This window comes from Pieris napi, chromosome 13, assembly GCF_905475465.1.
Source record: "Pieris napi chromosome 13, ilPieNapi1.2, whole genome shotgun sequence".
Lineage (NCBI taxonomy): Eukaryota > Metazoa > Arthropoda > Insecta > Lepidoptera > Pieridae > Pieris > Pieris napi.
In genome coordinates, this window is record NC_062246.1 from 8,231,921 (window position 1) to 8,257,455 (window position 25,535).

A 25,535-nucleotide genomic window follows, 5' to 3' on the forward strand; every position below is an offset into this window, starting at 1 on the left:
GAATTCCCTCTCTGCGTTTGTTTTATTTATTTATTAAACATTTTTTGTATCAATATTAAATATACAATTGAATTGAATTTATTTATATATTAATTATATATTATTAATCATATCATGGACTGAAATTTGTTAGACCCATATGCAATATATTTATTGACATAATTAAATATAAGATACGTTACATCAAATAAACATCTCGGTGAAGGTCGTTTTATATCGGGATCCTAAACTATTAGGCAACAAATTAAGGTAACAAGGGGCTGCCTTAACAAGCGATCTCTTCCATGCAACCTTCGTGAAGAAAAAGAAAAAAATTAAACACTAAGGGTTCATAATTACAAGTATTTTACTAACAAATATTTGTGGAGGAAGGATGGTAAACAGTGGATCCAACCTAAAGGATCCTTGACCAGTCTAACCACTGCCTGGCCTCGCAGACTCCAGTCGAGTTCAAGAAGTTGAACATAATATCAGAATAACGTTGATAGCGCGTCAGGATCTGACGTCATCGCTCATATAATATGGCGCTATTTAATAGGAAAGCAAATGGGCATCTTTGTCAACTTACTCAAAATATATTTTAAATAAAAAAATTTTTTATTTACACATAAAAAAATATTTAAATAAGACTTTATAAATCCCTCGCGAACAGCCTTTAATAACAACAGCTAACGACAAAAGCAAAATCAATGTCAGACTAAGGTAAAAAACCGCCTTCACCGGGATCCTTTACTGCGTACTTCGCTCACTCCAGTAAGCTTCCGTCCAGCCCTGCGATTCTGTAACTCACTTTTCGAACTCACACAGCGATAAACAATAAACTACAAGCTCCCACCTTTTCAGAATGCCAAATCATAAAATGACTGCTTCACGACTGATTTGAGAGCGACCGCCGATGCGAAAACCGCTGTGTGAGTTCGAAAAGTGAGTTACAGAATCGCAGGGCTGACCTTCAGGCGATTGACCACCCCGCGACGTCCGGTCCGAGTATTGGAAGAGACGCCCTTGCGCTAGTCGTAAATGCCATTCCGACCCAAGTGTCAAGTTGGTACACCTATAGCTGCCCACTCCTACAAAATTTTCTCTATACAATATCCACAAAACAATCGAACGTTACGAAAGATTTATCTAATTTATCATCAGTGTATTTAAATAGAAAAATTGCCTAAACGTTGATTAAACATATTACCAAAAACAATCTTTAATTGGTCAATAGGGAACAATGGTAATCTCGACATGGATAGTTTCATGTCTTGTAATTACTGTATTTGCATACACCATGGCCTACGCAATTCTTTGTGATGTGAGATTTCTTAAAGATCAAAAGATATGTCTTTCCTAATATGGTGTTCAAATAATTAAATTGTGTGTTAATTACAGGGTTCTAGGCTCAGAATATGATTTTGTCCCATTCGGTGTCGAGACCCTTGGTCCGTGGGGTCCTAGCGCTTTAAGGCTTTTTAAAGAAATATCAAAAAGATTAGTCGACATCACAGGAGACCGAAGAGCTGGCAGCTACCTCGGACAAAGATTTAGTCTAGCTATTCAAAGGGGGAACGCTGCCAGTATCGTAACCTTGCCTAAAGGGACTCCTTTTAATAATATATTTTAGTTATTATATGTTAAGGTTAATTAGTCAGGCAATCATTCTATTTAGTAGCAGATTATATTAAAAATGTATTATAATGATGTATGAATTGTGTGTTAAATTAATAACTTTAAAACTGTTGACCACTTAATATAATACAAATTCCCTAAAGAACATTCTCCCAAACCGAGTAGTAGACTGGAATAGACTTCCGAAAAGTGTAATTAGTGCTCTTTGAACTCCTTAAAAAACAGGTAGCATAATTTCTCCAAATCCGCAAATACGCATCCGCTTAATAAGCTGCTAGTGTGTTTATCTACATAATAATAATAATAAGAGACAAATTTAGACGAACAATTAGTTTCTTAGTCTGAATAAGGTATTTTGTACTGAAGGGTATTAAATGAAAATGGTTATAAAGCGGTACAAATTATATATAGCAATTAGCAGTATTAGTTTGTTGAAAATATATGTATTTCAAAATATTGAGCATTTGAAACCATAATAATATAACAAATTCATTTTTTTTTATTAAAGCGGGACGTTAACAGTACTGAACTAAAATCGTAGCATTTTGCTCTACAGTCTTATATATATACAACGATAAGATTGGTTAAACATTAATAGGTAATCTATCTGATCGTCTTCATGACTATAATTGATTTACGCCCGAACCCAATAACCTATCTCAATCCATAATCAACCATATGAGATAGTAATCTTAATCAAAATGTTGTAAAAAGTGTCCCAATAACCAATCGACGGATTGTAATAGCCATCTGTCCATCTCTCATGTGATCCATGAGAGATCGTATCGGTATCTGTGGATAGACCTTTGTATGAAAATAACAGTTGACGAAAGCTCGATTTTAACAGTTAATTATTTTAACAGATTTTAACTTACACCAGTTTTTTAAATAATTAAAAAAACTGTTATGTTTTAAACATACACATGTATATTTTAATATTATTTGTGCGGTTTTATTTACGTTATTTGGTTTACATTGACTATCAAATATGAGTATAAACTCGGTAAAATGGAAGGACAAAGAGTATTTTATCCGTCGCCAAAAATGTATTGTCTCCGTAGGGTTCGGTTATTTGGATGCAGATAGGAGATCGATCGACTGTCACGCTCTGATCTCAGATTGTCTCAATCTGAGATTGTGGATTGATTATTGAGTTCGGGCGTTACAGTATTAGCTTAGGTCATATAACGCAAAATAATTGAAGGTTCCTAAAAGAGTGGGGCCACACTGTGGTTTTCTTATGTAAAATATCATGATTTTATTGTGTTATTCTGTAAAATAAATAAATAGAAAATAAATCGCATTCATAACCACAGCTACATTAATAGTACTTAAAATACACTATCACACATTAACAAGACAAAGCGAAGACACTTGCGAGTTGCGAGCCCGCTGCCATTGAGAGTTTCAGATGAGCCTCCTGCCCGTTTGCCCCTGTTCTATACTAGAGTGAAGTAATAATACACAATCATACTACTTGTGAAACTACAATTATTAAGAAGTTAATAATGCTGTTAAAATCGTGATTACTTAACTTTAATTTAATGTGTATCATGAAATTATTAAAGAAGTCGTGATACATCAAACCTCGATTAGTTGAAAGTTTTGTGGGTCGAGATTTCCTTTCTTCATAAGCCTAGTAATATTACCTATGTATTGCTATATATACTACTAGCAGACCGGCCAAGCGTTGCTGTGGCTAAGGTTTTAGTTATATTACATAGTAGTAACCTATTCAAGGGAAACGGCAGGAGAACACCAGTCATTCCCTATGACCATGCTTTTTTGATGGTTACGCCATTAAATTGTAGCTTATGTGAAACTTTGGTACTTTCAAGACAGCGCCATCTGTTAGAAGTGTGACTATCAAATAATAAACAAATATTTTGCAATAAAATAATATTGCGTGTATAAATTGAGATGTAAGCTATCCTATCTTTTAAGTTGGATCAAACTACACACGGTGTGCATTGTGCAAATTTGATTGATATCGGTTCGGTAGTTTAGGAATCCATAGCGGACAAACAACGTGACACGTAATTTTTTAAAATTAAGATTAAGATTAAAATTTTACATTCATGTAATTTTATATATTTAATTAAAATTTCATAAATAAATAATCAAAACAAATTTAAAAGGTTTGGTCCCTGTTGCAGTGAACCTTTAATGCTAGCAGAATTTCGTCACTGTATTGCGATAGTTATTCGTTAAGCGAGGAAAGCACCAGCTCTAGGGTGACTCGTACCAGGCGCAGACTTAAATCTTTAATTAGCTGGGCACTCGAACCCTACGGCCAAAAGGCCGCTCCAAAAGGAACGAAATCAAGAACATACTGTTATATTTCATCAATTTTTAATTATTATGTAATTCAAGCATTTTGTATTTTTTTTAATTAACTAGATTTTATTCTCAATAAGACGGTATATAACATTAAAAAAATATACCTATTATAAATTTAATTTTGGTTTGTCTTAGACGCCAGACTGATAGTTCTCTCGAAAGCGTTGCAATTTATTGCCTTATTCAATCTACGAAATGATAAAGTGAAGTTGGCTATCGAGAAGTGTTGTTTTGTAATGACAATAAGAAAACTTCCTAGACTTTAAATTCTTAGCTAAAAGAATGTAATCAAATGTATAAAACTATTTTAGAAACAACGAACTTTATATTAATATCTGTACGAAAATACCACATATGTCAAAAGTAATACATATTATAATAGATTGTTTAGTGCGATTGCCAGATCAATCTATTTATTATAAATATATTTTTAAAGTGATATAGTCACTATGTTGTTAGGTTAGCTAATTACGTAATAACTTAAGACAGAAGGTCCCTTAAGTAGACCGGGAGATAGTGACACAAAATATTGGGTTATTTGTACCAGTATGGCGGTTCTTCAGGGGTCTTATTACGCAATGAAAAAAAGAAAAATGATGGTCATAGCGCTGGTACCGGTGGCCCAATCGCGTGGGCGTTAGTCGAACTCGTCGGATTAATTACGAGTGTCAAACGATTTGTTCCACAAAAGTTCTAGTATTTTCCGATAGTCCATAAAATAAGAGGCGGCAGTGTCATGCCATACTTCTCCGGTGTGACTTACAGCCCGCCATACCGACGCGAATGCGTTAATTAAAAAAAATACAACCATTTGTACCAGGCTAATTTTTGCACAGTTTTTTTTATGGCTCTGGCACGGTTTGTGCATTAGCCAGCGTCAAGTATGAGATTTTTTATAATTCGTGCTTTTTGCCTTAGAGATTCGACCATGTCCTCCATGTACGGTTTAGGCACTCGCCCGGTACCGCACAACCCTCCCAAGGGCCGAGAACAAATTTAAATTAAATTAAAACTTGCCCTCGAACCGGGAATCGAACCCGGTACCCCTCACCTAGCTGCCACTTAATAAGACCGCTAGGCTATGAGGCCCCCAATTTTTGCACAGTTTAAATCATCGTCGTGCAGCCATTTACGATAATCACCATGCCATAATTTTCAAAAAAATCCGAAATCAGCAATTTTTTTTTGACAAACGATTGTCTATAGGGTCTTAATAAGGTGACTTGGTATGACTTCTACGCCAATTCAAACTTCTAAGAAAACTTTGGTTAGGTTAACACTCCTATATGCCTCAAAGCTATTGAGTCTGTAACTCCCATAATAATCCCGACTTGTATGCAAGTTCGCTCAATGTCCGTAAAACCAATAAAACTTACCTAGTACACCACTATGGAGTGCCTGCGTAAATTGCCAGTAACAATAATGATTCGGTGATAAGCTTTGCCTATTTTGGACTATAGTCGACACAAATACAAATTGAAGACATTTTAAGGAAAACGTACGTATTAATATCGCCCATAATAACTAATAAAACCTCTTTACAAATAGCTAACTCGTATAAGTCTATCAAAGATCTTCAAGATGCCGCGTACAGATTAAATTAAAACCAAAAGGAGTGGTATTGCAATACTTTTGTAAGTCAACTTATGTGGTCTGTCAAGGGCTTTTGGGCACGTCTAGAGATTATAAGATTTAGTGAAATATTAACAGCTTATCGGGTTTGGCGAGTTCTTTTAAAATGTATCATTTGTTTTTGTTATCATGATATGAATGGTAAACATAAAACCTTAATTTGCGAGATTAGTAACATGTTTCTCATTTCGTTTCTAAAAGAAATAAGCAAAACTCTATAAACAAAGGTTCTTTGGTTTATTCGTGAACAAAAATACGTACACTTTTTAATTTTTTAAATATTTTTATGATTAACTGCCGTGAACTTTGTTTCGCCTCAATGATTTTTTTCTTAGCCTACCTTTTAAGTAGCTACATACCAACATATGGAACATTTTGCTATGCTACCCCATAGAGACTGTTCGCTTCTTCGGAATATACACCTAAGTTCTACAAAAAAAAAAAAAAACTGACCATAAAGACCTGCCTCAGAGTTCGAGTAATGAATTTAAAAAAAAACTCGAAGTGTCCAGTCATCTTCGAGTTTTGGAATTTTAAGATTTGGTTAATATCAAAATAAAAAACAGGATGCCTGTCGCATTTTGTTAGGCTAAAAAGTACTTATTATATAATTGTATGATGTATTTTAACAAAATACACCAATGACACGAACCATAAACTACAAACGATAAACAATTAAAAAGGTTTATGCACGCTCTGTTTCATGCAAAAGAAATCAGTGTATCTTAACTTAAATGAACTGACAAGCCAAATATCAAAATAATAATTCTAAAACAATAAACAAAACTGAGGTTACACGAAATACTTGTTTAAGTCATAGGCGTTTAAGAGGAACTACAACAGAACACACAAGCACAGCTAAATGATTAATAGATATATGTATAGTAATATATAATATATATAAATGAATCGCAAAATATATTGCTAAGCCCAAAACACGAAGACGGCTGGTCCAATTCGAGTTTTTGACGTGATAACGTCTTTAAAATCGTTTTAGTCGGGTGACATGTTCAGAAACTTGTGTCACACCAAAACCTCACGAGCGCGATCGCAGGTATAACGAGAGAGAGACGGACCGATCTCCCGTCTCATCTCACTCTAGCGGCATACAAACGAATGGAGATTTTCTCGTGCGGTTAAGTTTTGTAAGAAAAATGTATATCATAGTCGAATAAGTAAACTTGTCATTTTACACCCGAAATTTATCATCAAAAGTGTGAATAAAACGATAGATGTAATTTAAAATTTGAAAAAATTGTTATCTTCATTAATTCCTTACTTCCCAAAAACTTATATCACCAATAAGACGTTATCACGTAAAAATCTCGATCGTAAACCTACTTTACAAACAACCAATATTTTTTTTTATTTATTTATCGCTGATAAAAGCATTTTATGAAAAAATTGCACCGAAACACTAAAAAAACAGTTTGTATTCGGGAAATGCGAACAGTTTAAAAATTCTTATTATAAAACCCCTAATTAGAATTTAGACTTGCCCGCGTAACTTCGTATGTCACACTACGACGGGGTTAGTATTTTAAAATATTTAATGCTAACTACTTTTGTACCTTCCACCAATTTTATTTGTTGTGTCTACATATTATTGGTACATAAATTGTTTTCGATGTCAACAGAAAAGTAATTTTTTTGTTTCCACCATACTACTATAAACTTATTTTATATAAACTATGCAATAATACGTCACTTGAACTCTAAATGCAGTAAAATGCTTTCGAAAGTTAAACCCTACCCTTGCTAATTAGTTTTTTATGAATACATCAAAATTAAGTACCGTATTTGATAAGCTTTTACTGTATATATCGGAGCATTGGCTTTCTACTTTCATTTCGCCGTTATGTCCTTCCTGCGCCATTATTTAAGTTGTCTTGTCCCTCGTTCTCCGACTCGCCTTTAATCTATTCCCCTCTCTCTCCGTCATATATTTAAAATAAAAACGCTGGCTCTTACTACTTGTTACACAAAGATAGCACAATAAGCTTATAATTGCAGCCTTGCTCCACATTCATAACGAATACCGACGATGTGCTTAAAGCTTAACAATGTCGGTTATGGTACTCATGTACTGCCTACAAACTGGCCTTAATCATTAAAATATATGTATGTCACCGTAAAATTGTAAACACCGTTAGATTGTAATCTATCTCGCGAGATTATAAACTGTCGAAAGATTGTGAACCTCAACGAACTGCTTACAATTTAACGTATTATTATTCGGTAGTTATATGAAATTGTTGGAAAGTAAAATTAATCTGTAATTGACCAAAGAAGTTTGAATGATAACTAAGTTAGTGTAGTACAATCTACCGAATAATAATACGTTAAATTGTAAGCAGTTCGTTGAGGTTCACAATCTTTCGACAGTTTATAATCTCGCGAGATAGATTACAATCTAACGGTGTTTACAATTTTACGTTAACATGTACTCCAAGCCAAGTTTTATTTTGTTGAGACGAGACGAGAAATATTCAATATTTAAGTAGCGAAATCATTTGTTCATATAGGTAACACAATGAACACTTATGAACGTTAAAAAAGGAATACATATTAAATGCTTCTAATTTTACATTTGCTACCAATTTCTCAAATCAAGGGCGTAGAACGGAAGAGCAATAAACTCTTCGCGGCTCTTTTTAATAGCCAAGCTTTTTGTTTTACACAATTTTTGTAAGGAGCTGCAACCATTACAACATCCACGTGACATCTTAAGTAATGAATAGTTCATATAGAATAATAAAATAAATTAAAAACAAATATTTGTTCTCTATCAGCATTAGGCATAGTGAAATAGGACGCATAGGACGCACTTACATTCTAGTGGGAACATGCAAATACATAGCCAAAATAACTAACAATCATGTGTGCTATTTTATTTTGTTATTATTCTACTGATCCTAATTGCAATTAATCTAATACTACCACAGACCTCTCCCTGCTGTAATTAATGGACGAAAAAATCCCTCACTGCTACTGATACTGTGTAAACTAAAGCTGGAGAGATACCATCAGGGTCGCTCTTGGCGTACTTTGCGTTTAACTAATTAAACCAGTGCCTCCCGGGCACACAAAAAATAAATGCGCGCCTGTTTCGTAACTGTTAACAATATCATAGACATGATGAAAAAGCGGTTTTACTCACTAACGGAACTTTAATTAAAATAATTATAAATCTTTATTCATGACATAAATATCGTTGTGACAAAACTGATCGTTAGATCAGGGAAAAAAAAAATGTTTATTATGGAACATAAGATACATGTATCACTCATTCCGCGTCATTAAATTTGAATTTGTAAGCATCCCTACTCATCGGCAAAGAAGACAGAGGGTGTAGGCCGAGAGAAAAAGCCGGCGTAAAAAACTCTCGGTACTCTTAACAGCAAATCATCAAACAACACTTATTTAAAACAAATATCGCAAATTAATTAGAAGTAGCCTGTCTAACACTAGTCCCAGGCCCTTTTATCAACTAGATAATCGTTGACTTTATAGTAAGCCTTTTTACACAGCTTTTCTTTAATGCATTTCTTAAATTTATTGAAAGGCAGAGATAAAAGAGAGACTAGGGAACTGTGTTGTGAATTGCATGCAACATTAAAATTCTAATTGACAACTTGTTATAATATAATTTAAGTTTTAGTTGATGTTCCGTTTGTCTAATGATTTAAAAACATTCCCTAATGTATAATTAACTGTCCGTCTATGTCTTCTACGCCAACGCTTAGACAGATAAGTCTTGACACGTAATAACAATATGAAATACACACCTACAAATAATTATTAGTGATGAAATTCTAAATATATTGTTAAGTAATGGACAGTCGTAACCAGAAAGCTAATTAAATATATTTAAATATTACAATACCTCTCGTCATGATCGTAGAACAATGTCGGATTCGAAAAAATGCAAAATCCACTTAACATTAACCACCGATTTACAACATTTAAAAAATCACGGGTGCCATTGCCCACCTGGTAATCAGGTATAATTTCGATACATTTATACGTTTATAACGTACATTTATTAATAATATATAAAATTGAAGATAATTTTTTTCTATTAATTGTCGTGACACTACCGGCCAAATTTTGATAGATAACTCGATAGCAACTTGGTAGATATACATTCTCATAATTATAAATATACATAAAAATTTGGCTTTTATCAAATAACCGATCAGGGCACTAATCCTGCAGCCCGATCTTAGACCATTAGGTTATTATTCCGGAAACGCGAACAGTCTCTATGGGGTAGCATAGAAAAACGTTCCATATGTTGATATGTAGCTACTAAAAAGGTAGGTTGAGTAAAAAATTAAATTAACGTGAGACGTCATTAATAAACTATATTCTAATTGCACCAATTTTAGTACTCTTCTATCTCTTTTCGTCAAGGCTTAAATACAATGTAACAGAAGGAGATGAAACATTTAGAAAACGGGTTGGTCACGATTTATAGTTTATACCATGTTTATACTATTATACACTACGAGTATAAGAAATAATTACCTATACCAAAGTGAAGTAAGTTTCCTATGGAAATTCTTAGTCTATTCTCGAGACAATAATTTATATATTACGAAAATCTGATGTAAAAGTAATGAAGTTACATAATACGGCCATCTTCTCTCATACAAATCTTAGATTATCGCCTGGGAATGCTTGACTATGTAAATTAGTTTTCCGCGCAGTACTTATGAATAATTAGAGCAGTTTGTATCCATTGTAATGAAATAAAGGTACAAAATATTTAAAAATGTAGTATTTACATGAAGAGATGACTCTTGTAGTCGTGCGTTCACACCTATGGATTAACTTACAAGAATACGTCACTAAATACACATAAAGATGCATCTAACGTTACCCGAATAAATTTCAACAAAGACTAAAGAATAAATGTGAGAGGTTCGGCCGAGTAAAAAGATTTTTGAGATCACCCTCATCAAATTTAATAAAATTAGAATTATATATTTCGAACAGTCCCCCGTTTCAGTCAGGCGCAACACGACAGAGCCCAAAACCGGAGCTGGGAGCAAAGTTTATGCCACTGGGAGACGTGACAAGCCCGCCACGGCTCTTTTTAAAACCGATTCCCCAACGACAAGAGAAATAACTCTTAATCCCGGTAGAGGCTCAACAAATTACTTTTTAGTACGAGGCTTACAACTCTCGGGTTAGTACAGCCAACCTGGAGCCCACCACAAGGGATGGTCTAGTATTACTGGAGCCTCTATGAGGGTCATCAAATTTAATAAAATTAAAATTATGTATTACGAACAGCATTATTATGGTAAAATTCTATAAGTAATCCAGTTTTAAAAATTTAATAGTTTAACAATTGCCTAGTTATTTCTTCCATAAGCCCTGATATCGTGTAACGTTTAACAATGGACATTTTGTTTTACGTAATTGGTCTACGATTTATCTAAGTGAAAATCAAACGAAAATATATATTTTGCAATGGACGGTAGTAGGTTAACATGTTATATTTAAAAATTCAGAATCTACGTCTAATATAATTTATGCCAGTAATGAAATTAGGTTACTGAGCTGGCATTTATAAAATTAACACACAAAAGTCAGCGCGTCTGTAAATTACTAATAAATACTTAATCAATTTTTCTAACAAAAGAAGGAACAAATTGTTACTTACCCCAAAGAAATCGTTGGCCCCCTTTATTTCTTATTTACTTAAAACCCTTTGCTCCCGTGGTAGGAGAGACATACATTTGTAACAAATTGTCTGTTTCACAGTTTACAATTATTACTTTTCTAGGTATGGACTGTGTGATTGCCATATGATTGTTTTGGCTTCGAAGTTCGAGGCAAGACTTAAATTTCTTACGTTACTATGGTTACAACTAACTCCCCTTTCCCTCTCATTCAAAAAATTATTGGCATAATCATATAATCATAAACAACTTTAAAGGTAAATATAATTTGGTATGATACATGTAGCACCATCTAGTATCAAGTAGCGTGCGATTTTAATTATCACTAAAAACTACACTACAAAAACTGGTTTGTTTGCATACTATGTAATTGTAAGTATGTACCAATCACTATTAAAAATTTCATTTTCGAAATATGAAATTACAATACTATCTTATTAACACTATTTTTTTTATAATGTTGTACAAATGTGAAATAAGTTTTAGCAAAACTTCTCAATTACTTAAGTATTAAATCTTAAATGTTTCCTTAGACTAAATGATATCATGGATATTCGCTTATTAGTGGCGCTGTGACCAAAATTTTCGGTTTATTATCTTTAAATGAACAGTTTGATTATTTTCTTCACACGCTTTAATTGTAATTACTTATAGAAAATTATGTCCGAAATTGTCTCGGAAGAAGACTATGTCTGCCATCTATTGGAAAATAAGAAAAATTAAGATGGTTCGAATCAATGTTTATCTTTATTTGTACTTTTAAATTTATTAAATATATACAGTTATGTTTTATTTAAAAACTGTTTATGTGAGGTAGGTACAAAAGACAAAAAGGTAAAAATACCATTAAATTAATAGTAAATGCTCTTCTTGAACAATATTTACCACTTTTATATCAAAAACCGTTTACCGCCATCTAGTAACTACTAGGAAAAACATTGTCGGCTTAAATCAAAGGAAAATACACTATATACAACGACACGAGGCACACTATCGACTTTTTTAAAGAAAGTAGCTTCACCTGATTAAGACGATATATTTTTGTAATTTGTACGAACTTAAATAATAATGCTGTAAGACGCAAAAAAACATACCTATATTTTAGGAAAATTGGAGAAAGACAATTTATTTTAAAGATTTTATAGAGTTATTATGATTATGTTTGAAAATAAATTTAATGTCCTTAATCGATTTGGAACCTATCGGTGCTTGTTATCACTGAGTTATTGCAGTTTTATAATTCCTTTGTGAATGCCGCAAGTTAAGAAAAAATATTCGGGATTTATTTAGTTTAAGTTTGGCTTTGAATGTGTAAGGATACTGTAATACTCTTATTAGATTATATAATATTATAGAAATTCATTGCGCTAAGGTAAAATTATATAAATTATTATATTTGTATAAGTTATGTGCATTACGAAATAGTTAACGAGATATTAAAATCTCAAAGATTTCATTAGTTAAATCAATATTCAATTGACAATTTTGAATGTCATTATATCAACTATTAATAAATTTATATTTTTTATTGTTTCTATAAATTTGAATTTTCCGCTTTTAGGGAAGTTTAAGTGTTATGATCCTTAATTGACTTTTTAATTTTTTTTAGCCACTATTTATAATCTTTAAATTTTTTTTTCTACAATAACTTTATTGAAATAATATTTACAATAGACCTTTTAATTAAAATTTTAGCAAGATAAAATATTGTTTTAATTTGAGCTTCTTAATTTTTGTTTACGGAAGTTACGCCATTTCGAATATAATGACGACTAGTAAATAACTAAATAAAGTTCACGTTAGGCTATAAATGGTGAATGAAATGATAAGTTATAACAATTAATTTAAGGTCGAAATGCTACCGTCTCCGAGAGAATATGAACAACTACAACGCATTTTACCAAGATCAGAAAGAAATGGTAAGTTCTATAAATTTTCTGATAAATTAGTCTTATCCTCAGGTTAATCTATGCATTTCTCTGCATAATAAACAGTATTAGGCTAAGTCTTACTTTGTATGGTGACGCTTTTTTGTCAGTTTTTAATTACGACACAGGATTTAATTTGAATACCTAGTTACAGTTATAAACTACAAAAAATTTCATTAAGTAGTGTGTTAAAAGCTTAGCTGTATCCTTAGGTACTTAAAAATTTCGCATTTTAAAAGATATTAAACTTTTTCAGTAAATGAACCGTCATATTTCTCCCTCATTCCAACTTCGTCCTCGAATATGTCATCAAGTTCAACTGATACTTCATCTGGGTCGTACGAAAATTATATTTCACTCTCTAATGCTGAAACGCAAGAATTTCGACCTTACCAACTATTTAAATCATCATGTGATACATCTATACACCATTCCAAGGATAGGAGTTTCTTTGGATCTTCAAACCATTCCAAAGTTTCCAGGCAGATTTCGGAAACACCATTTTTGCGTAGTGATCGACCAATGCCTAGGCGGACAATTATACCCGAAACTAATAAAAAAAACCACTTGGATCTGTACAATGAGTTGTTTACCACAAATGAAATAGAAATAACTCCAGAACCTACAATTAGGTCGCTACAAGCACAGAATAGGTTTCCTGACCTGATTTCTTCCATGAACAATGACATTAGTCCTCATGCAGCAAAACTTGTACCAAACCATCTATCTAATTGGTTAGATTTTGAAACACTGGAATCATCTTCAGGTAAGAAATTTTGAATATGTATTAGATGATTTCTTTGACTTAATTAATTTATCTGTGTAAAATTTTAACAGTTATCTTTACGTTTTAAGGAACATTCAGTGAAACCCATATTATGAGCCCCAGTTCATTTGAATTTTTACCACCTGTCTCACCTATTAGACAATTTGAGAGGATAAATCAGGCTGTTAATTCATCAGGTATATACATTTATTCCAATTTATTTTTATATTGAATTTAATTCATCATAGAAAATTTAACTTGAGAACAGAAGGTTTGTTATCTGTTTTTACAAAAAAAATTGTTTTTAGGTACCGTTAGTCAAAGTTCTGCTATGAGTACTGGTACTGATTATATGGCACGATCCTCTCCAATAAGAACTTCAGCAAAGTATGAGAGACAAAATCTTGGTGCTGGATCATCTTTAGGTATAAATTTCTTTATAATTAACATACAACTACTTATTGGCAAAAAAAGTAAACTTTATTTTATTATAGTTATGAAAATTACACAATTTTTATCATTATAACATGTGTACCATTTGTTTATGTAATAAATTATTTTCAGGAACATTTCGTGAAAGTTCAATTTCTCCAAATTGTAATATAAATTACCCTGGTTTCATGGAAAATATGGCACGAATCTCACCTCTCGACAATCAAAGAAATATTGTAAAATTTAATCGGGGATCATCTTCAGGTACGTAAAATAATATTTTGATATTAATATTTTCATTTCTATATAAATTAATCACAGAAATTTGGTATATAAGCCGAATTTGCCAAATGACCAGAGACCTATTTGCAACTGTATAACTACTTTTTCTTTTTTACATTTACTGTAGCTGATTGTACGTAGATGCTTAAATATGGCATGTACAGATCACTACATATTTTACAAGACATCCTGCAAAGTATGTTTTTGAGTTGGAGAGTGTAGAATAGTTTCAGCAACTAGCTGACTAAGATGGCAGAATTAGCTTTGGCAGAAAAAACATTTTTTTTTGATTTATGAAGCTTGCTCTCTGTTTTGTTGTCACGACACTTTTTTGCTATTTGCTATTGTAATACACCGGTTCTCGTCCGATCACCGAAGTTAAGCAACGTCGGGCGAGGTCAGTACTTGGATGGGTGACCGCCTGAGAACACCTCGTGATGTTGGCTTTTTTTTTCGTCATAAGATTGGTGTCGAGAAAATCTATAATACTGTTATGATACCAATTAACATATAAATTAATTGAAAGGAGTTTCGAAAGGTGTCCCTTGACACCTCTAAAGTTTTTTTTCTGTATTTGGACCATGCATCCAAAGATCGCACATGATAACTCCAAGAATAATAAACACTGCTCATTTATTTACTTAATTGTTCTAAGTGCCGGATGAACAATGTAATGAACGCAAAAAAAATCCTGTACCGTACGTTAGCATATTTATTGCTAATTAAATTTTTATTTTTATATTCTATGTATGTTTAAGGAATGTATGGTGAAAACTCATTTTCACCAACTATGAAGAGTCGTGAAATGCCACAACATTCACCCATAAGAAATCCAATTAATTTTGAAGGGCTAAATTGGGATGCTAGATCATCTTCAGGTAATTAACTTTGTTTAATCAAGAATTACTACTGCAATTACGCTACCTATTATTTATATTATCATATATTCAAGAATTCTTTCTAATAACGAAAGTAGCTCCAGTTTCTATTAACAATTTCTGAAAATGTAATGAAAGTGATTTATTTTACATTTTTTGTACTACTGCTATTAGTTTATCAATATTTGGATTGCCTGGATTTTCGACAAATGTGGTTGCTCTCTGAATTGTTTTTTTTTTATTTTTTTTAATCGCTCTGGCACGATTTGTGCATTAGCCAGCGTCAAGTATAGGAGATTTTATAATTCGTGCTTGTCTTTAGAGATTCGACCGTGTCCTCCATGTACGGTTTAGGCACTCGCCCGGTACCGCACAACCCTCCCAAAGGCCGAGAACAAATTTAAATTAAATTAAAACTTGCCCTCGAACCGGGAATCGAACCCGGTACCCCTCACCTAACTGCCACTTAATAAGACCGCTAGACTATGAGGCCCCCTGAATTATGGTTACATACAAACATGAATAAATAAACATTATTAATCTAAATTATATAATTATCACCCGCTATAGCTACAAGTAAAAATATTGTACTTATTTGTATTGAAGTTTAAGTGTTCGAATCTAATTTAGGAGTAGATAAAATTATGACCAAATTGTTGTCTAATATAAATTATACTTTAAAAACAATATGTAACCCAGTTTTATTTTTAAGGAATATTCAGTGAAGCTTCCATTTCATCAATAACAAGCATCAGCCCTGGTTCTATTGGATACATGCCACGAGTCTCACCAATAACCAATCCCATCAATTTTGAAAGACTTAATGAAGACGCTATATCATTTTCAGGTACCTATGTCTTTATTAAAGATAATTAATTCTTAGTACATTTTTTCTAGTTCCTTTCTTGAAATTTTGCAATTGTTAAGACTTATAAAAGTGAAGTTACATGTTTTCTGATTACAAGCAATCGAAATATATCGCTAAGGGAGCGTCAAAGTATTACGTAACGCAATTTTTGGAGATTATTGACCCCCCCCCCCCCCCATGTAACTTGCCGTAACGTTTTTCAGTACCTTAGTACAGTACTGTACTCAAGTATAGTAAAACGTTTCGTGACCACCTAGTGACTCTTCAGTTACTATTATGTGGTGTAAGTCGAAAAAAATATTAACAATAACATGTAATTCAATCCCCGCCCCGCATCGTAACGTTTTACAAAATGATCCCCCCCCCCCCCCCCAATACGTTACGTAATACTTGAACGCTCCCTAAAAAGCTTAAGTGAAGGTTAGGATGAGGAAACGAAATATTGTTCGTTGGGCGAAATATTATTTAAAAAATAAATACTTTCTTTGCGCAATGGCATTACTCCTTAAGTTATCGCCATTAAAATGATTATGTAGTCTGAAATGTTCAAATATTTCGACTCTGCTTGGAACTGCTATCTTTCCGAGGGATTTCGTCCCAGCTCTTTTAAGTGCGTTCGTTTGTGAATCGATGAAGTATTTCTGAACCAATTCGACTTAGCGTTCTTCGAGAAAAGATTGCACCAATTCTTAAAAGGTCGGCAACGCAGTCGCGACCATTCTGAGTATCACTTAATATCAGGAGATTCTACTCCGTTTGCCCCGTGGTATAAAAGTGTGCTTATGCCCCATTTTAGCTAGAGATCTCTTACCCTACAAACTATTTACATATACATATATATTTTACAGGAATAAAAACTGACAGACTATGCACATTTTGTAAGAAAAATGGTGAACGACAAAAAGTGTATAGCACCCATACTGTCAAAGTGAAAGTCGAAAACAAGCAGATAGTTACATGTCCTGTTCTACGTTCTCATGTGTGCACTATTTGTGGAGCAACCGGTGACAATGCCCATACAGTGTAAGTGCTTTTATTATATCCATACATTCTTTATTTTCTATTTAAAAAGTATGCTAGGTTAATAGGAATCCAGTGGTGATACAACCCTCAACGAATTTGCCACAGATTGCATCCATTAATAATAATGGCACTACAACCTCTTTAGGTCTGGGCCTCAGATTTCTAAATCTGTTTCATTATCATTATTCAATCTAATAGGCAAGTAGGTGAACAGCCTCCAGTGCCTGACACGCCGTCGACTTCATAAACGTGATGTTTTCCTTCACCGTTCGAGCGAATGTTAAATGCGCACATAGAAAGAAAGTCCATTGGTGCCGGGGATCGAACATACGACCTCAGGGATGAGAGGCGCACGCTGAAGCCACTAGGCCAACACTGCTCAGATTGCATACATTGTTTGGATAATTTATATTTTATACAAGTCACATCTGGTTGGACACATGTCATCGATTTTTTGGGTTGAAACTTGCCAGTTTTCTCATGACAACCTTTGCTGAGAAACTTCCATTAGGGCTCTGTGATGAGGGTTGTAAGCTCAAGCTAGTTAAGTTGCTCTGCAAGATTAATCAGTTCCATCCTCGGCCTAGAATGTTGATACATACATCCTAAACCTACACAGTCTATTCTTAAGTAACTCGCTTACTTGCCTTTGAGATTTAACCGTGCCCTCCATGTACGGTTTAAGCACATGGTACCGCACAACCCTCCCAAAGGCCGAGAACAAATTTAAATTAAAACTTGTCCTCGAACCGGGAATCGAACCCGGTACCCCTCACGTAGCTGCCATTTAATAAGACCGCTAGGCTATGAAGCCCTTGATTAATCAGTTAAAATAATATTATTTAGTTTTATTTTCTTAAATTAACTTTATCATTATTGCTATATTTTTTATATTTCCAGGACGTACTGCCCATTAGTATCTGACTCAAATAAGAGACGGCCACAGTCCACCACAGTTACCTTGAAGTCTACCCGCATGAAGAGCAACGGTAAAAAACGAAACAACTATAATAATTAATAGATTGGAAGATACCAGACTGGTAACTTCCAGGTGTTATATGTCTGTAATTTGTCTTGTATAAGAAATAATTTTGAATTTTGTACTGATTAAAGGTGTGTATTTTAAATTGAAACATTGATCTATACATAAAGATCTCTCTAGATGAGGTGGACCTGATTCAAACTATTTTATAAATGATTTTTATATTTTTAATGAAATGATCTCAATAATTATGATATTAAGCAAAACGATTTTTGCATTTTTAAACATTTTTATACTCATATTTGACAATTATTATCACTGTTTGTTTTTAATTATAAATGACAAATTATACCTCAATTTTATATTCAATATAAGAGTTCTGCCCTGCGATTCTGTAACTCACTTTTCGAACTCACACAGCGGTTTTTGCATCGGCGGTCGCCCTCAAATCAGTCGTGAAGCAGTCATTTTATGATTTGGCATTCTGATAAACAATAAACTACAAGCTCCCACCTTTTTGTGTGAGTTCGAAAAGTGAGTTACAGAATCGCAGGGCTGTAGAAATATTAATTGGTTAACAATTACGATTCGTATTCGATATTAGACTCTGGGCGTGAAACATTTTTGACTCTAATTAGTTTTTAGGTATTCTTTTTATTTTTGGACTATTAAAACTTATCAATAAATATTATAGAATAAGTTGTTTATGTAACATTGTTTATTTTTTAAATTTTATCCGACAATTTAAAATTTTGACTTAATGTATCAAAATCATGCTATTTTTTTACAATTTGTAATACTTTGACCAAAATTACTGACTTATTTTAACTATAACATTTTATCGCCATTTTGTTTTTTACTTGACATAATCATGAAATCATTGACGTTTTGCAATTTAATAACAATTATAGACAACATTAATAATTATTGTGTGCATGTATATTTTTATGCAATAATTATAATTTATAACCCTTTTTTACTAAGATTTGTTCTTTCATTGGTTTTATTCATATTAAGATGGAAAATAGGCTCGCCATTCCTGTGTTGAATGGAACAGATTAGGTTGTTTGTACATTTATCTTACGGGAAAATGAAGAGAAAACTGATTTAATTATGTTACTCATACTGTAGTTTTAAGTATTACGAGTGGCTTATTAGTTGTAAGGAATTAAAAGTTTTGTTTTGTTTTTGCTTTTGACCTGTTATTAATTTTTATAGAGCAATGTTGGCCTTTATTGAACTTGCATTTTATAATTGGAATCTTAAACCAAATAGCGCCATCTTTGGTTATATGTGTATATTTTGGGTTCAAAAGTGATTAAATTATGATTTTACCAGCGTTTGGTACAACATCTCTATAGAAATTTATTGTAATATTTGATGATGTAAGCTACAAATTAAAAATAAATGTAATATGCAATTACCTATTGTAGTTACGAAAGAATAAAAAACGTCACGTTTTGGATAAGAGTATTTTTAGTATTCGTTAATTCTATACTATATTTGCCCTTTGAATGTTTGATTCTTTTAATATTTTTGAGACTTATTAAAATATTTTAATAAATGCCATTCTTTCATTGCCTTATTATAATTATCTTAAAACCTATATATTCAATAGAAAATACAGTACTATTTTGTTGTTGCGCGGTGCACTATCGCTGACGCGCATTAACGTGCGCTCATGTGAACAGTTGTATGAAAATACCGTAATAATAGTAAATCGTTGTATACCAAGTCTTTGTACCAGGACAGCAGGAGGTACGAGGAGCTATCGACACTTGGTTAAATCTTGAAGGCAAAATTATAAAACACGATATAAAAGTTTTCTTTAGGCGGCCTAGAGCTAGATGAAGGAACGTATCAGAGATTTTTCAGTATAAAAGCCCGCAAAAAGCATCATTGATAAGTTTATTTTTTATTGTTCAACAAAATAATATTTAGGTGTTCTAGCCTAAAGGCTTGATCCACCTTAAGATTACGCATGTACATTCTGACGTCACAGCGTGAAGTTAGCTAGATTATTATTATATTAGTTAGATTATTATTTTAGCATGAAAAATCGATTAATAAATAATCGATTTTTTTTCACATCCCTAGCGCGGGTGGTATATTCAGGCCTCAGTGCTGCCAGATCTACGATTTAAATCGTACTCCTACTATTTTTGTCATTTTTACTCATACGTACGATCGCAAGACCAAGATCGCACAGAAAATGTACGATTTTTCTGTACCTGGCAACATTTAGTAATGAAACGAATATACTCCACCGGCAAGTATTTGCCGGTGGTGAATATGGCAATGAAGTATAAACATAATTATACATATAAAAATATAAAATGTAAGTAGGTTACATAAGTTATTAGGCAACGGGCGGCCTTATCGCTAACAAGCGATTTCTTCCAGGCAACCCTAATATGAAACAATAAAAAAGAAACACCTACAGAGGGTAAAGTACAAGAATTGCATCATTAATTAACATAAAGAAACCAACAATAACATAAAATAAAATCTAAAGAAAAAAAAAAATTAAACAGACATGTAAAAGCTCATACAACTACATATTATATGAAACAAGTTTATTTTAGTCCCATGTCAACAGTTTTATGCCAATGGTTCTTCTGGGTTGTATTTATTATATAAGTGCAATATTATTAAATTTTAAAAATGTTTTAACCATTGTGAAATGTTTGCGACTTTGTAATTTTCTTAATATGATAGCGAACCGTATTTCTTAACAAGATTAGGGGCCAACGTAAGATAGATTACTTAATTACAATCCTTTACAAGATAAAACGAACTTACTTTTATTTTGATAAGTGTAAACAAAAAATGTTTATTGATGTGCCTCCGAAAAACATACAGCATTGTATAATGAAGAAGCAATGTATACTTAGCCATGAAGTGCGATACATACCGAGTGAAATAGTTCCTCTTAGATAGAATAGATGGCGCTGTAATCGCCTCAACTTCATACTTATCTTAACCACCTAGGACGTTGTCATTTCCACAGTCATAGCGTTGTGTTCTTTCGCCGCGTGCGGTCGTAACCGAAACGACTTAATAACGACTTAAAACCTTATAGTCTTTCTTAGTGTTAATTATTAGCAAAACGTATTATTTATACATTAGAAGTGCGTAATAGACTCACGATGCCGATAAGGCCGCCGCCGGGGCCGATCAGGCAGGTAGTCTAAAAAAGTGTCGAGCAAGGTCACGAACAAGACAAAGAGGACTCCAAGTGCACCAGCAGCGCGTCTGATAGCGACTCGGAGGGGCCGCCACGAAAGAAAAGGAAGCGAGTAGCACAGGTAACGGTCGATCCCATGATCGACGCGTTATATAATCAGGTGAGTTTCCTCACAAATTTTATAATGCATCAACAATATGTACCAAATGTCAACGCCAGTGCGTCCAATGACGAGGGTACCCACCGCCCGACCAACTACTATAGCGATTTTTTATTAATCTATCCGTCGACCGGGAAAAAGATTACAAAATAAATATATAAAAATTATAAAAATATAATAATATATTAAGCTTATAAAACTCCAACATAGTATTGTCTTTGATTAACATAACTCATTTAAATACAGACAAGACAATACAAGACATTCTAAAATACTTTGAAATTTTTATAAAAAAGAAACTTAAAATCGCGTCTGGCATATAGTTAGCAATGTGAAAAATGTCTGGCAATAAAAAAAGTATGTCAGGTAAACGTATTTAAAAACGAAAAATTAAAATTTACGCTTCTTAAAATGCTTTTACTTCATCATACTGCAATACTTTTTCATTTTAATTCAAGGCTTAACAATCGAATTAATGTCTGGCAAATTCATTTTTAGTTTTTCTTATATTTAAATAACATAATATTAAAATTACAGACATTCTAAAATACTTTGAAATTTTTATAAAAAAGAAACTTAAAATCGCGTCTGGCACATAGTTAGCAATGTGAAAAATGTCTTTCAATAAAAAAAGTATGTCAGGTAGACTTATTTAAAAACGAAAAATTAAAAATTACGCTTCTTAAAATGCTTTTACTTCATCATACTGCAATACTTTTTCATTTTAATTCAAAGCTTAACAATCTGGCAAATTCATTTTTAGTTTTTCTTATATTTAAATAACATAATATTAAAATTACAGACATTCTAAAATATTTTGAAATTTTTATAGAAAAGAAACTTAAAATCGCGTCTGGCACATAGTTAGCAATGTGAAAAATGTCTGGCAATAAAAAAAGTATGTCAGGTAGACTTATTTAAAAACGAAAAATTAAAAATTACGCTTCTTAAAATGCTTTTACTTCATCATACTGCAATACTTTTTCATTTTAATTCAAAGCTTAACAATCGAATTATGTCTGGCAAATTCATTTTTAGTTTTTCTTATATTTAAATAACATAATATTAAAATTACAGACATTCTAAAATACTTTGAAATTTTTATAAAAAGAAACTTAAAATCGCGTCTGGCACATAGTTAGCAATGTGAAAAATGTCTGGCAATAAAAAAAGTATGTCAGGTAGACTTATTTTAAAACGAAAAATTAAAAATTACGCTTCTTAAAATGCTTTTAAAATCCAGGATATTACCTGGACAGATAGGATGCGCACTAAAGAACGAACCGCTACCGCCAGCCATATTGCCATGACTCTAACCGAAAGTGCGAGAAGGAAGACATATCACAAAATCAGCTGACCTAAAATTCTTTCTTTTCAAACGTTGCTACCTCCCGTACTATATAGCGAGGAATTTTTATTTGACAAAAATAAGCTCGCGTCCCTCATACAATCCCTTGGTGGGCCGCAATTCTGGTTATCTCCGCCGCAACCTTCAAGAGTAAGAGAGCTTTTTAAACCTAGATACAAAGAATCGTCAGCATCTACATCCAAATAAAGACACCAGGCACAAAATGGAAAAAATAATTTTCGTAATACCTACATAAAACAAGAAATGATGCGAACGTTTAACAGGAAAATCAAACTACCCGTTATCTAACAATGACGGTAAAAAATTACTATCAAACACAATTCAAGGATTCCGTATACCTCTGTACAAGAGACCGCCTTTGTTAATTAAATTAATTTAAATTAAATAACCAACAAATCGAATAGTAAGTGAATACGCAACCGAACCGTCACCTGCGACATCGCAGATAATCAAAGAACTCCTGAATCAAGCAAGGCAACCTACAAACAGTTCTCAACAAAACCCTCAGTTTTATATCCAAAATGGTTATTCGCAGGAAAAGCGACGGCACGATGCGTCCTATTGTAGATTTGCGAGAACTAAACCGATTCGTGAAGACAAAACATTTTCGGTTGATCTCCCACGGCTTAGTCCCAGACTTTCTTCAACCAGGGGACTGGATGATAAATAGATTTATCACAAGCCTATTTCCATCTACCGGCAGTGAGATCACACCGACCTTTCTTAAGCCTCAGCTAAAAAGGGCAGTTATACGAAAATATGACTTTCCTTCCTTTTGGGCTAGCGTCAGCACCACACCTTTTCTCTGCAGTATCATGTTGGGTCGCGGAGACCTTACGTGCGAAGGGAGGTCGAGTGCTAGTCTTCCTAGACGACTACCTTCTGGTCAACCAAGACGACTCCAAGTTAAATTCTCAGGCCGCGGAGGCCGTGAGACACTTGGAACACCTTTTAAGTTAAATTCTTAGGCCGCGGAGGCCGGGAGACACAAATACAAGCATTGACCCTAAAAGTTTGGGAAATTGGGGGTGGGGTGCCCAAATAAAAGACCAGTCTTTTGTGTGACCACACAGGAAAAAGATCTACTTTTGAAGAGTTGGCGTCACTCCCAACTTGTCCACTTATTTACCCACAATCAAAAGAGGGCTGTCATGGTGTGACAACTCTCAAGTGAACACAAAATCCCCTTAACCAGCCGATATTGCAAAAAATCTAAAATCACTTTTACTAAAAGAGAATTTATCCTATATTCAACCATTCTTGTTCGCAAATCGGCAGTTTTAACTTTTTGCACTTTCGGTTAGAGTAGAACAAAAAAAACATTTTCAAATTGTTTTATTAAATACACCCTCAGGGTATTAAAAATCATCCGTCACGTGGGACCCGCGAATAGTACTAGACTAGCTTTCTTCCAACCCTCCTAGGGACACTTTATTCGATACGGCTCGCAGAACAGCCACAGTATTGCATTTAGCATTGGGTCGCAGGGTTCACTTTATTAGAAATTACTGACGAGTAATTCGTGGATGATGGTGGTAACATTTATTTAACACCGGTATTCGGATCTAAGACAGACACTCAAGACGCCAGTCAACATGGAAACTTTCTAAACACCACGATAAAAACATATTATGCCCTATCACTTTAGTGAGACTTCAGTTAGTCCTGACGACTCATTGGTCTAGTGGTTAGTACCCCTGACTGCGAATCCATGGATCCCAGGTTCGATTCCCGGCTGGGACGAACATCGATGTGATGAGCATTTGGTGTTGTGCTTAGGCCTTGGGTGTTAAAATATGTAATTATATGTCTATCTATCTATAATATGTATGTATGTCCGTTGCCTAGTACCCATAACAAAAGCTTCACCAGCTTAGCATGGGGCTAGGTCAATTGGAGTGAACTGTCTTAAAAAAAAAATTGAAAAATTGATCACAACAAGAAGATCTCAAGTAAAAAATCTAAACAATATTTTTATATCCATCAAAAGCAAAATAATTAGGTCGAAAATCAACCAATAGATGATTTTTTTTATTACACGGGGTAATTAGAAATCTTCAAATACGAGTACATACATTCTTTAATCATTACTGCCGCGAGATAGACTCTCGAAGAGAAAACTCATCACTCTTTCTTCAATACATTTGCACCATCGTAATTATAGAAATACCTTGTTGTGATGATAGGAAGTTTATATTATTATGTTAATTGTACATCTCAATTAATATAGTTATATTTATACCGTAACTAAGAATAATAATTATTGCTAAATACTTATGCTTTGATTAAGAATATTGGCAAGTAAATAAAATAGTTATATAAACAATAACGGCTTTAGCTAAAGCCCTGACTTTAATTCTTCATAATCATCATAGCGT

The 25,535-nt window shown here is 33.2% G+C and overlaps 1 protein-coding gene across 1 annotated transcript; it reads left to right on the plus strand.

Moving 5' to 3' along the window:
• Positions 1-13,055: 13,055 nt before the first annotated feature.
• Positions 13,056-18,725, plus strand: LOC125055383. The gene is made up of 9 exons (XM_047657826.1): positions 13,056-13,201; positions 13,467-13,976; positions 14,066-14,173; positions 14,285-14,401; positions 14,541-14,672; positions 15,449-15,568; positions 16,281-16,415; positions 17,285-17,459; positions 18,360-18,725. Exons 1-9 carry the CDS (start codon positions 13,138-13,140, stop codon positions 18,475-18,477), a joined length of 1,479 nt encoding a protein of 492 aa, XP_047513782.1. The 5' UTR covers positions 13,056-13,137; the 3' UTR covers positions 18,478-18,725.
• The last annotated feature ends 6,810 nt before the right edge of the window (positions 18,726-25,535 follow it).

Excerpts from the sequence above, each read along its gene's own strand:
- LOC125055383 (XM_047657826.1), top strand. The coding sequence starts at position 13,138 with ATGCTACCGTCTCCGAGAGAATATGAACAACTACAACGCATTTTACCA. Across the intron at positions 14,402-14,540 it reads TGGTGCTGGATCATCTTTAG|GAACATTTCGTGAAAGTTCA; the intron begins GTATAAATTTCT and ends AATTATTTTCAG. Across the intron at positions 14,673-15,448 it reads TAATCGGGGATCATCTTCAG|GAATGTATGGTGAAAACTCA; the intron begins GTACGTAAAATA and ends TGTATGTTTAAG.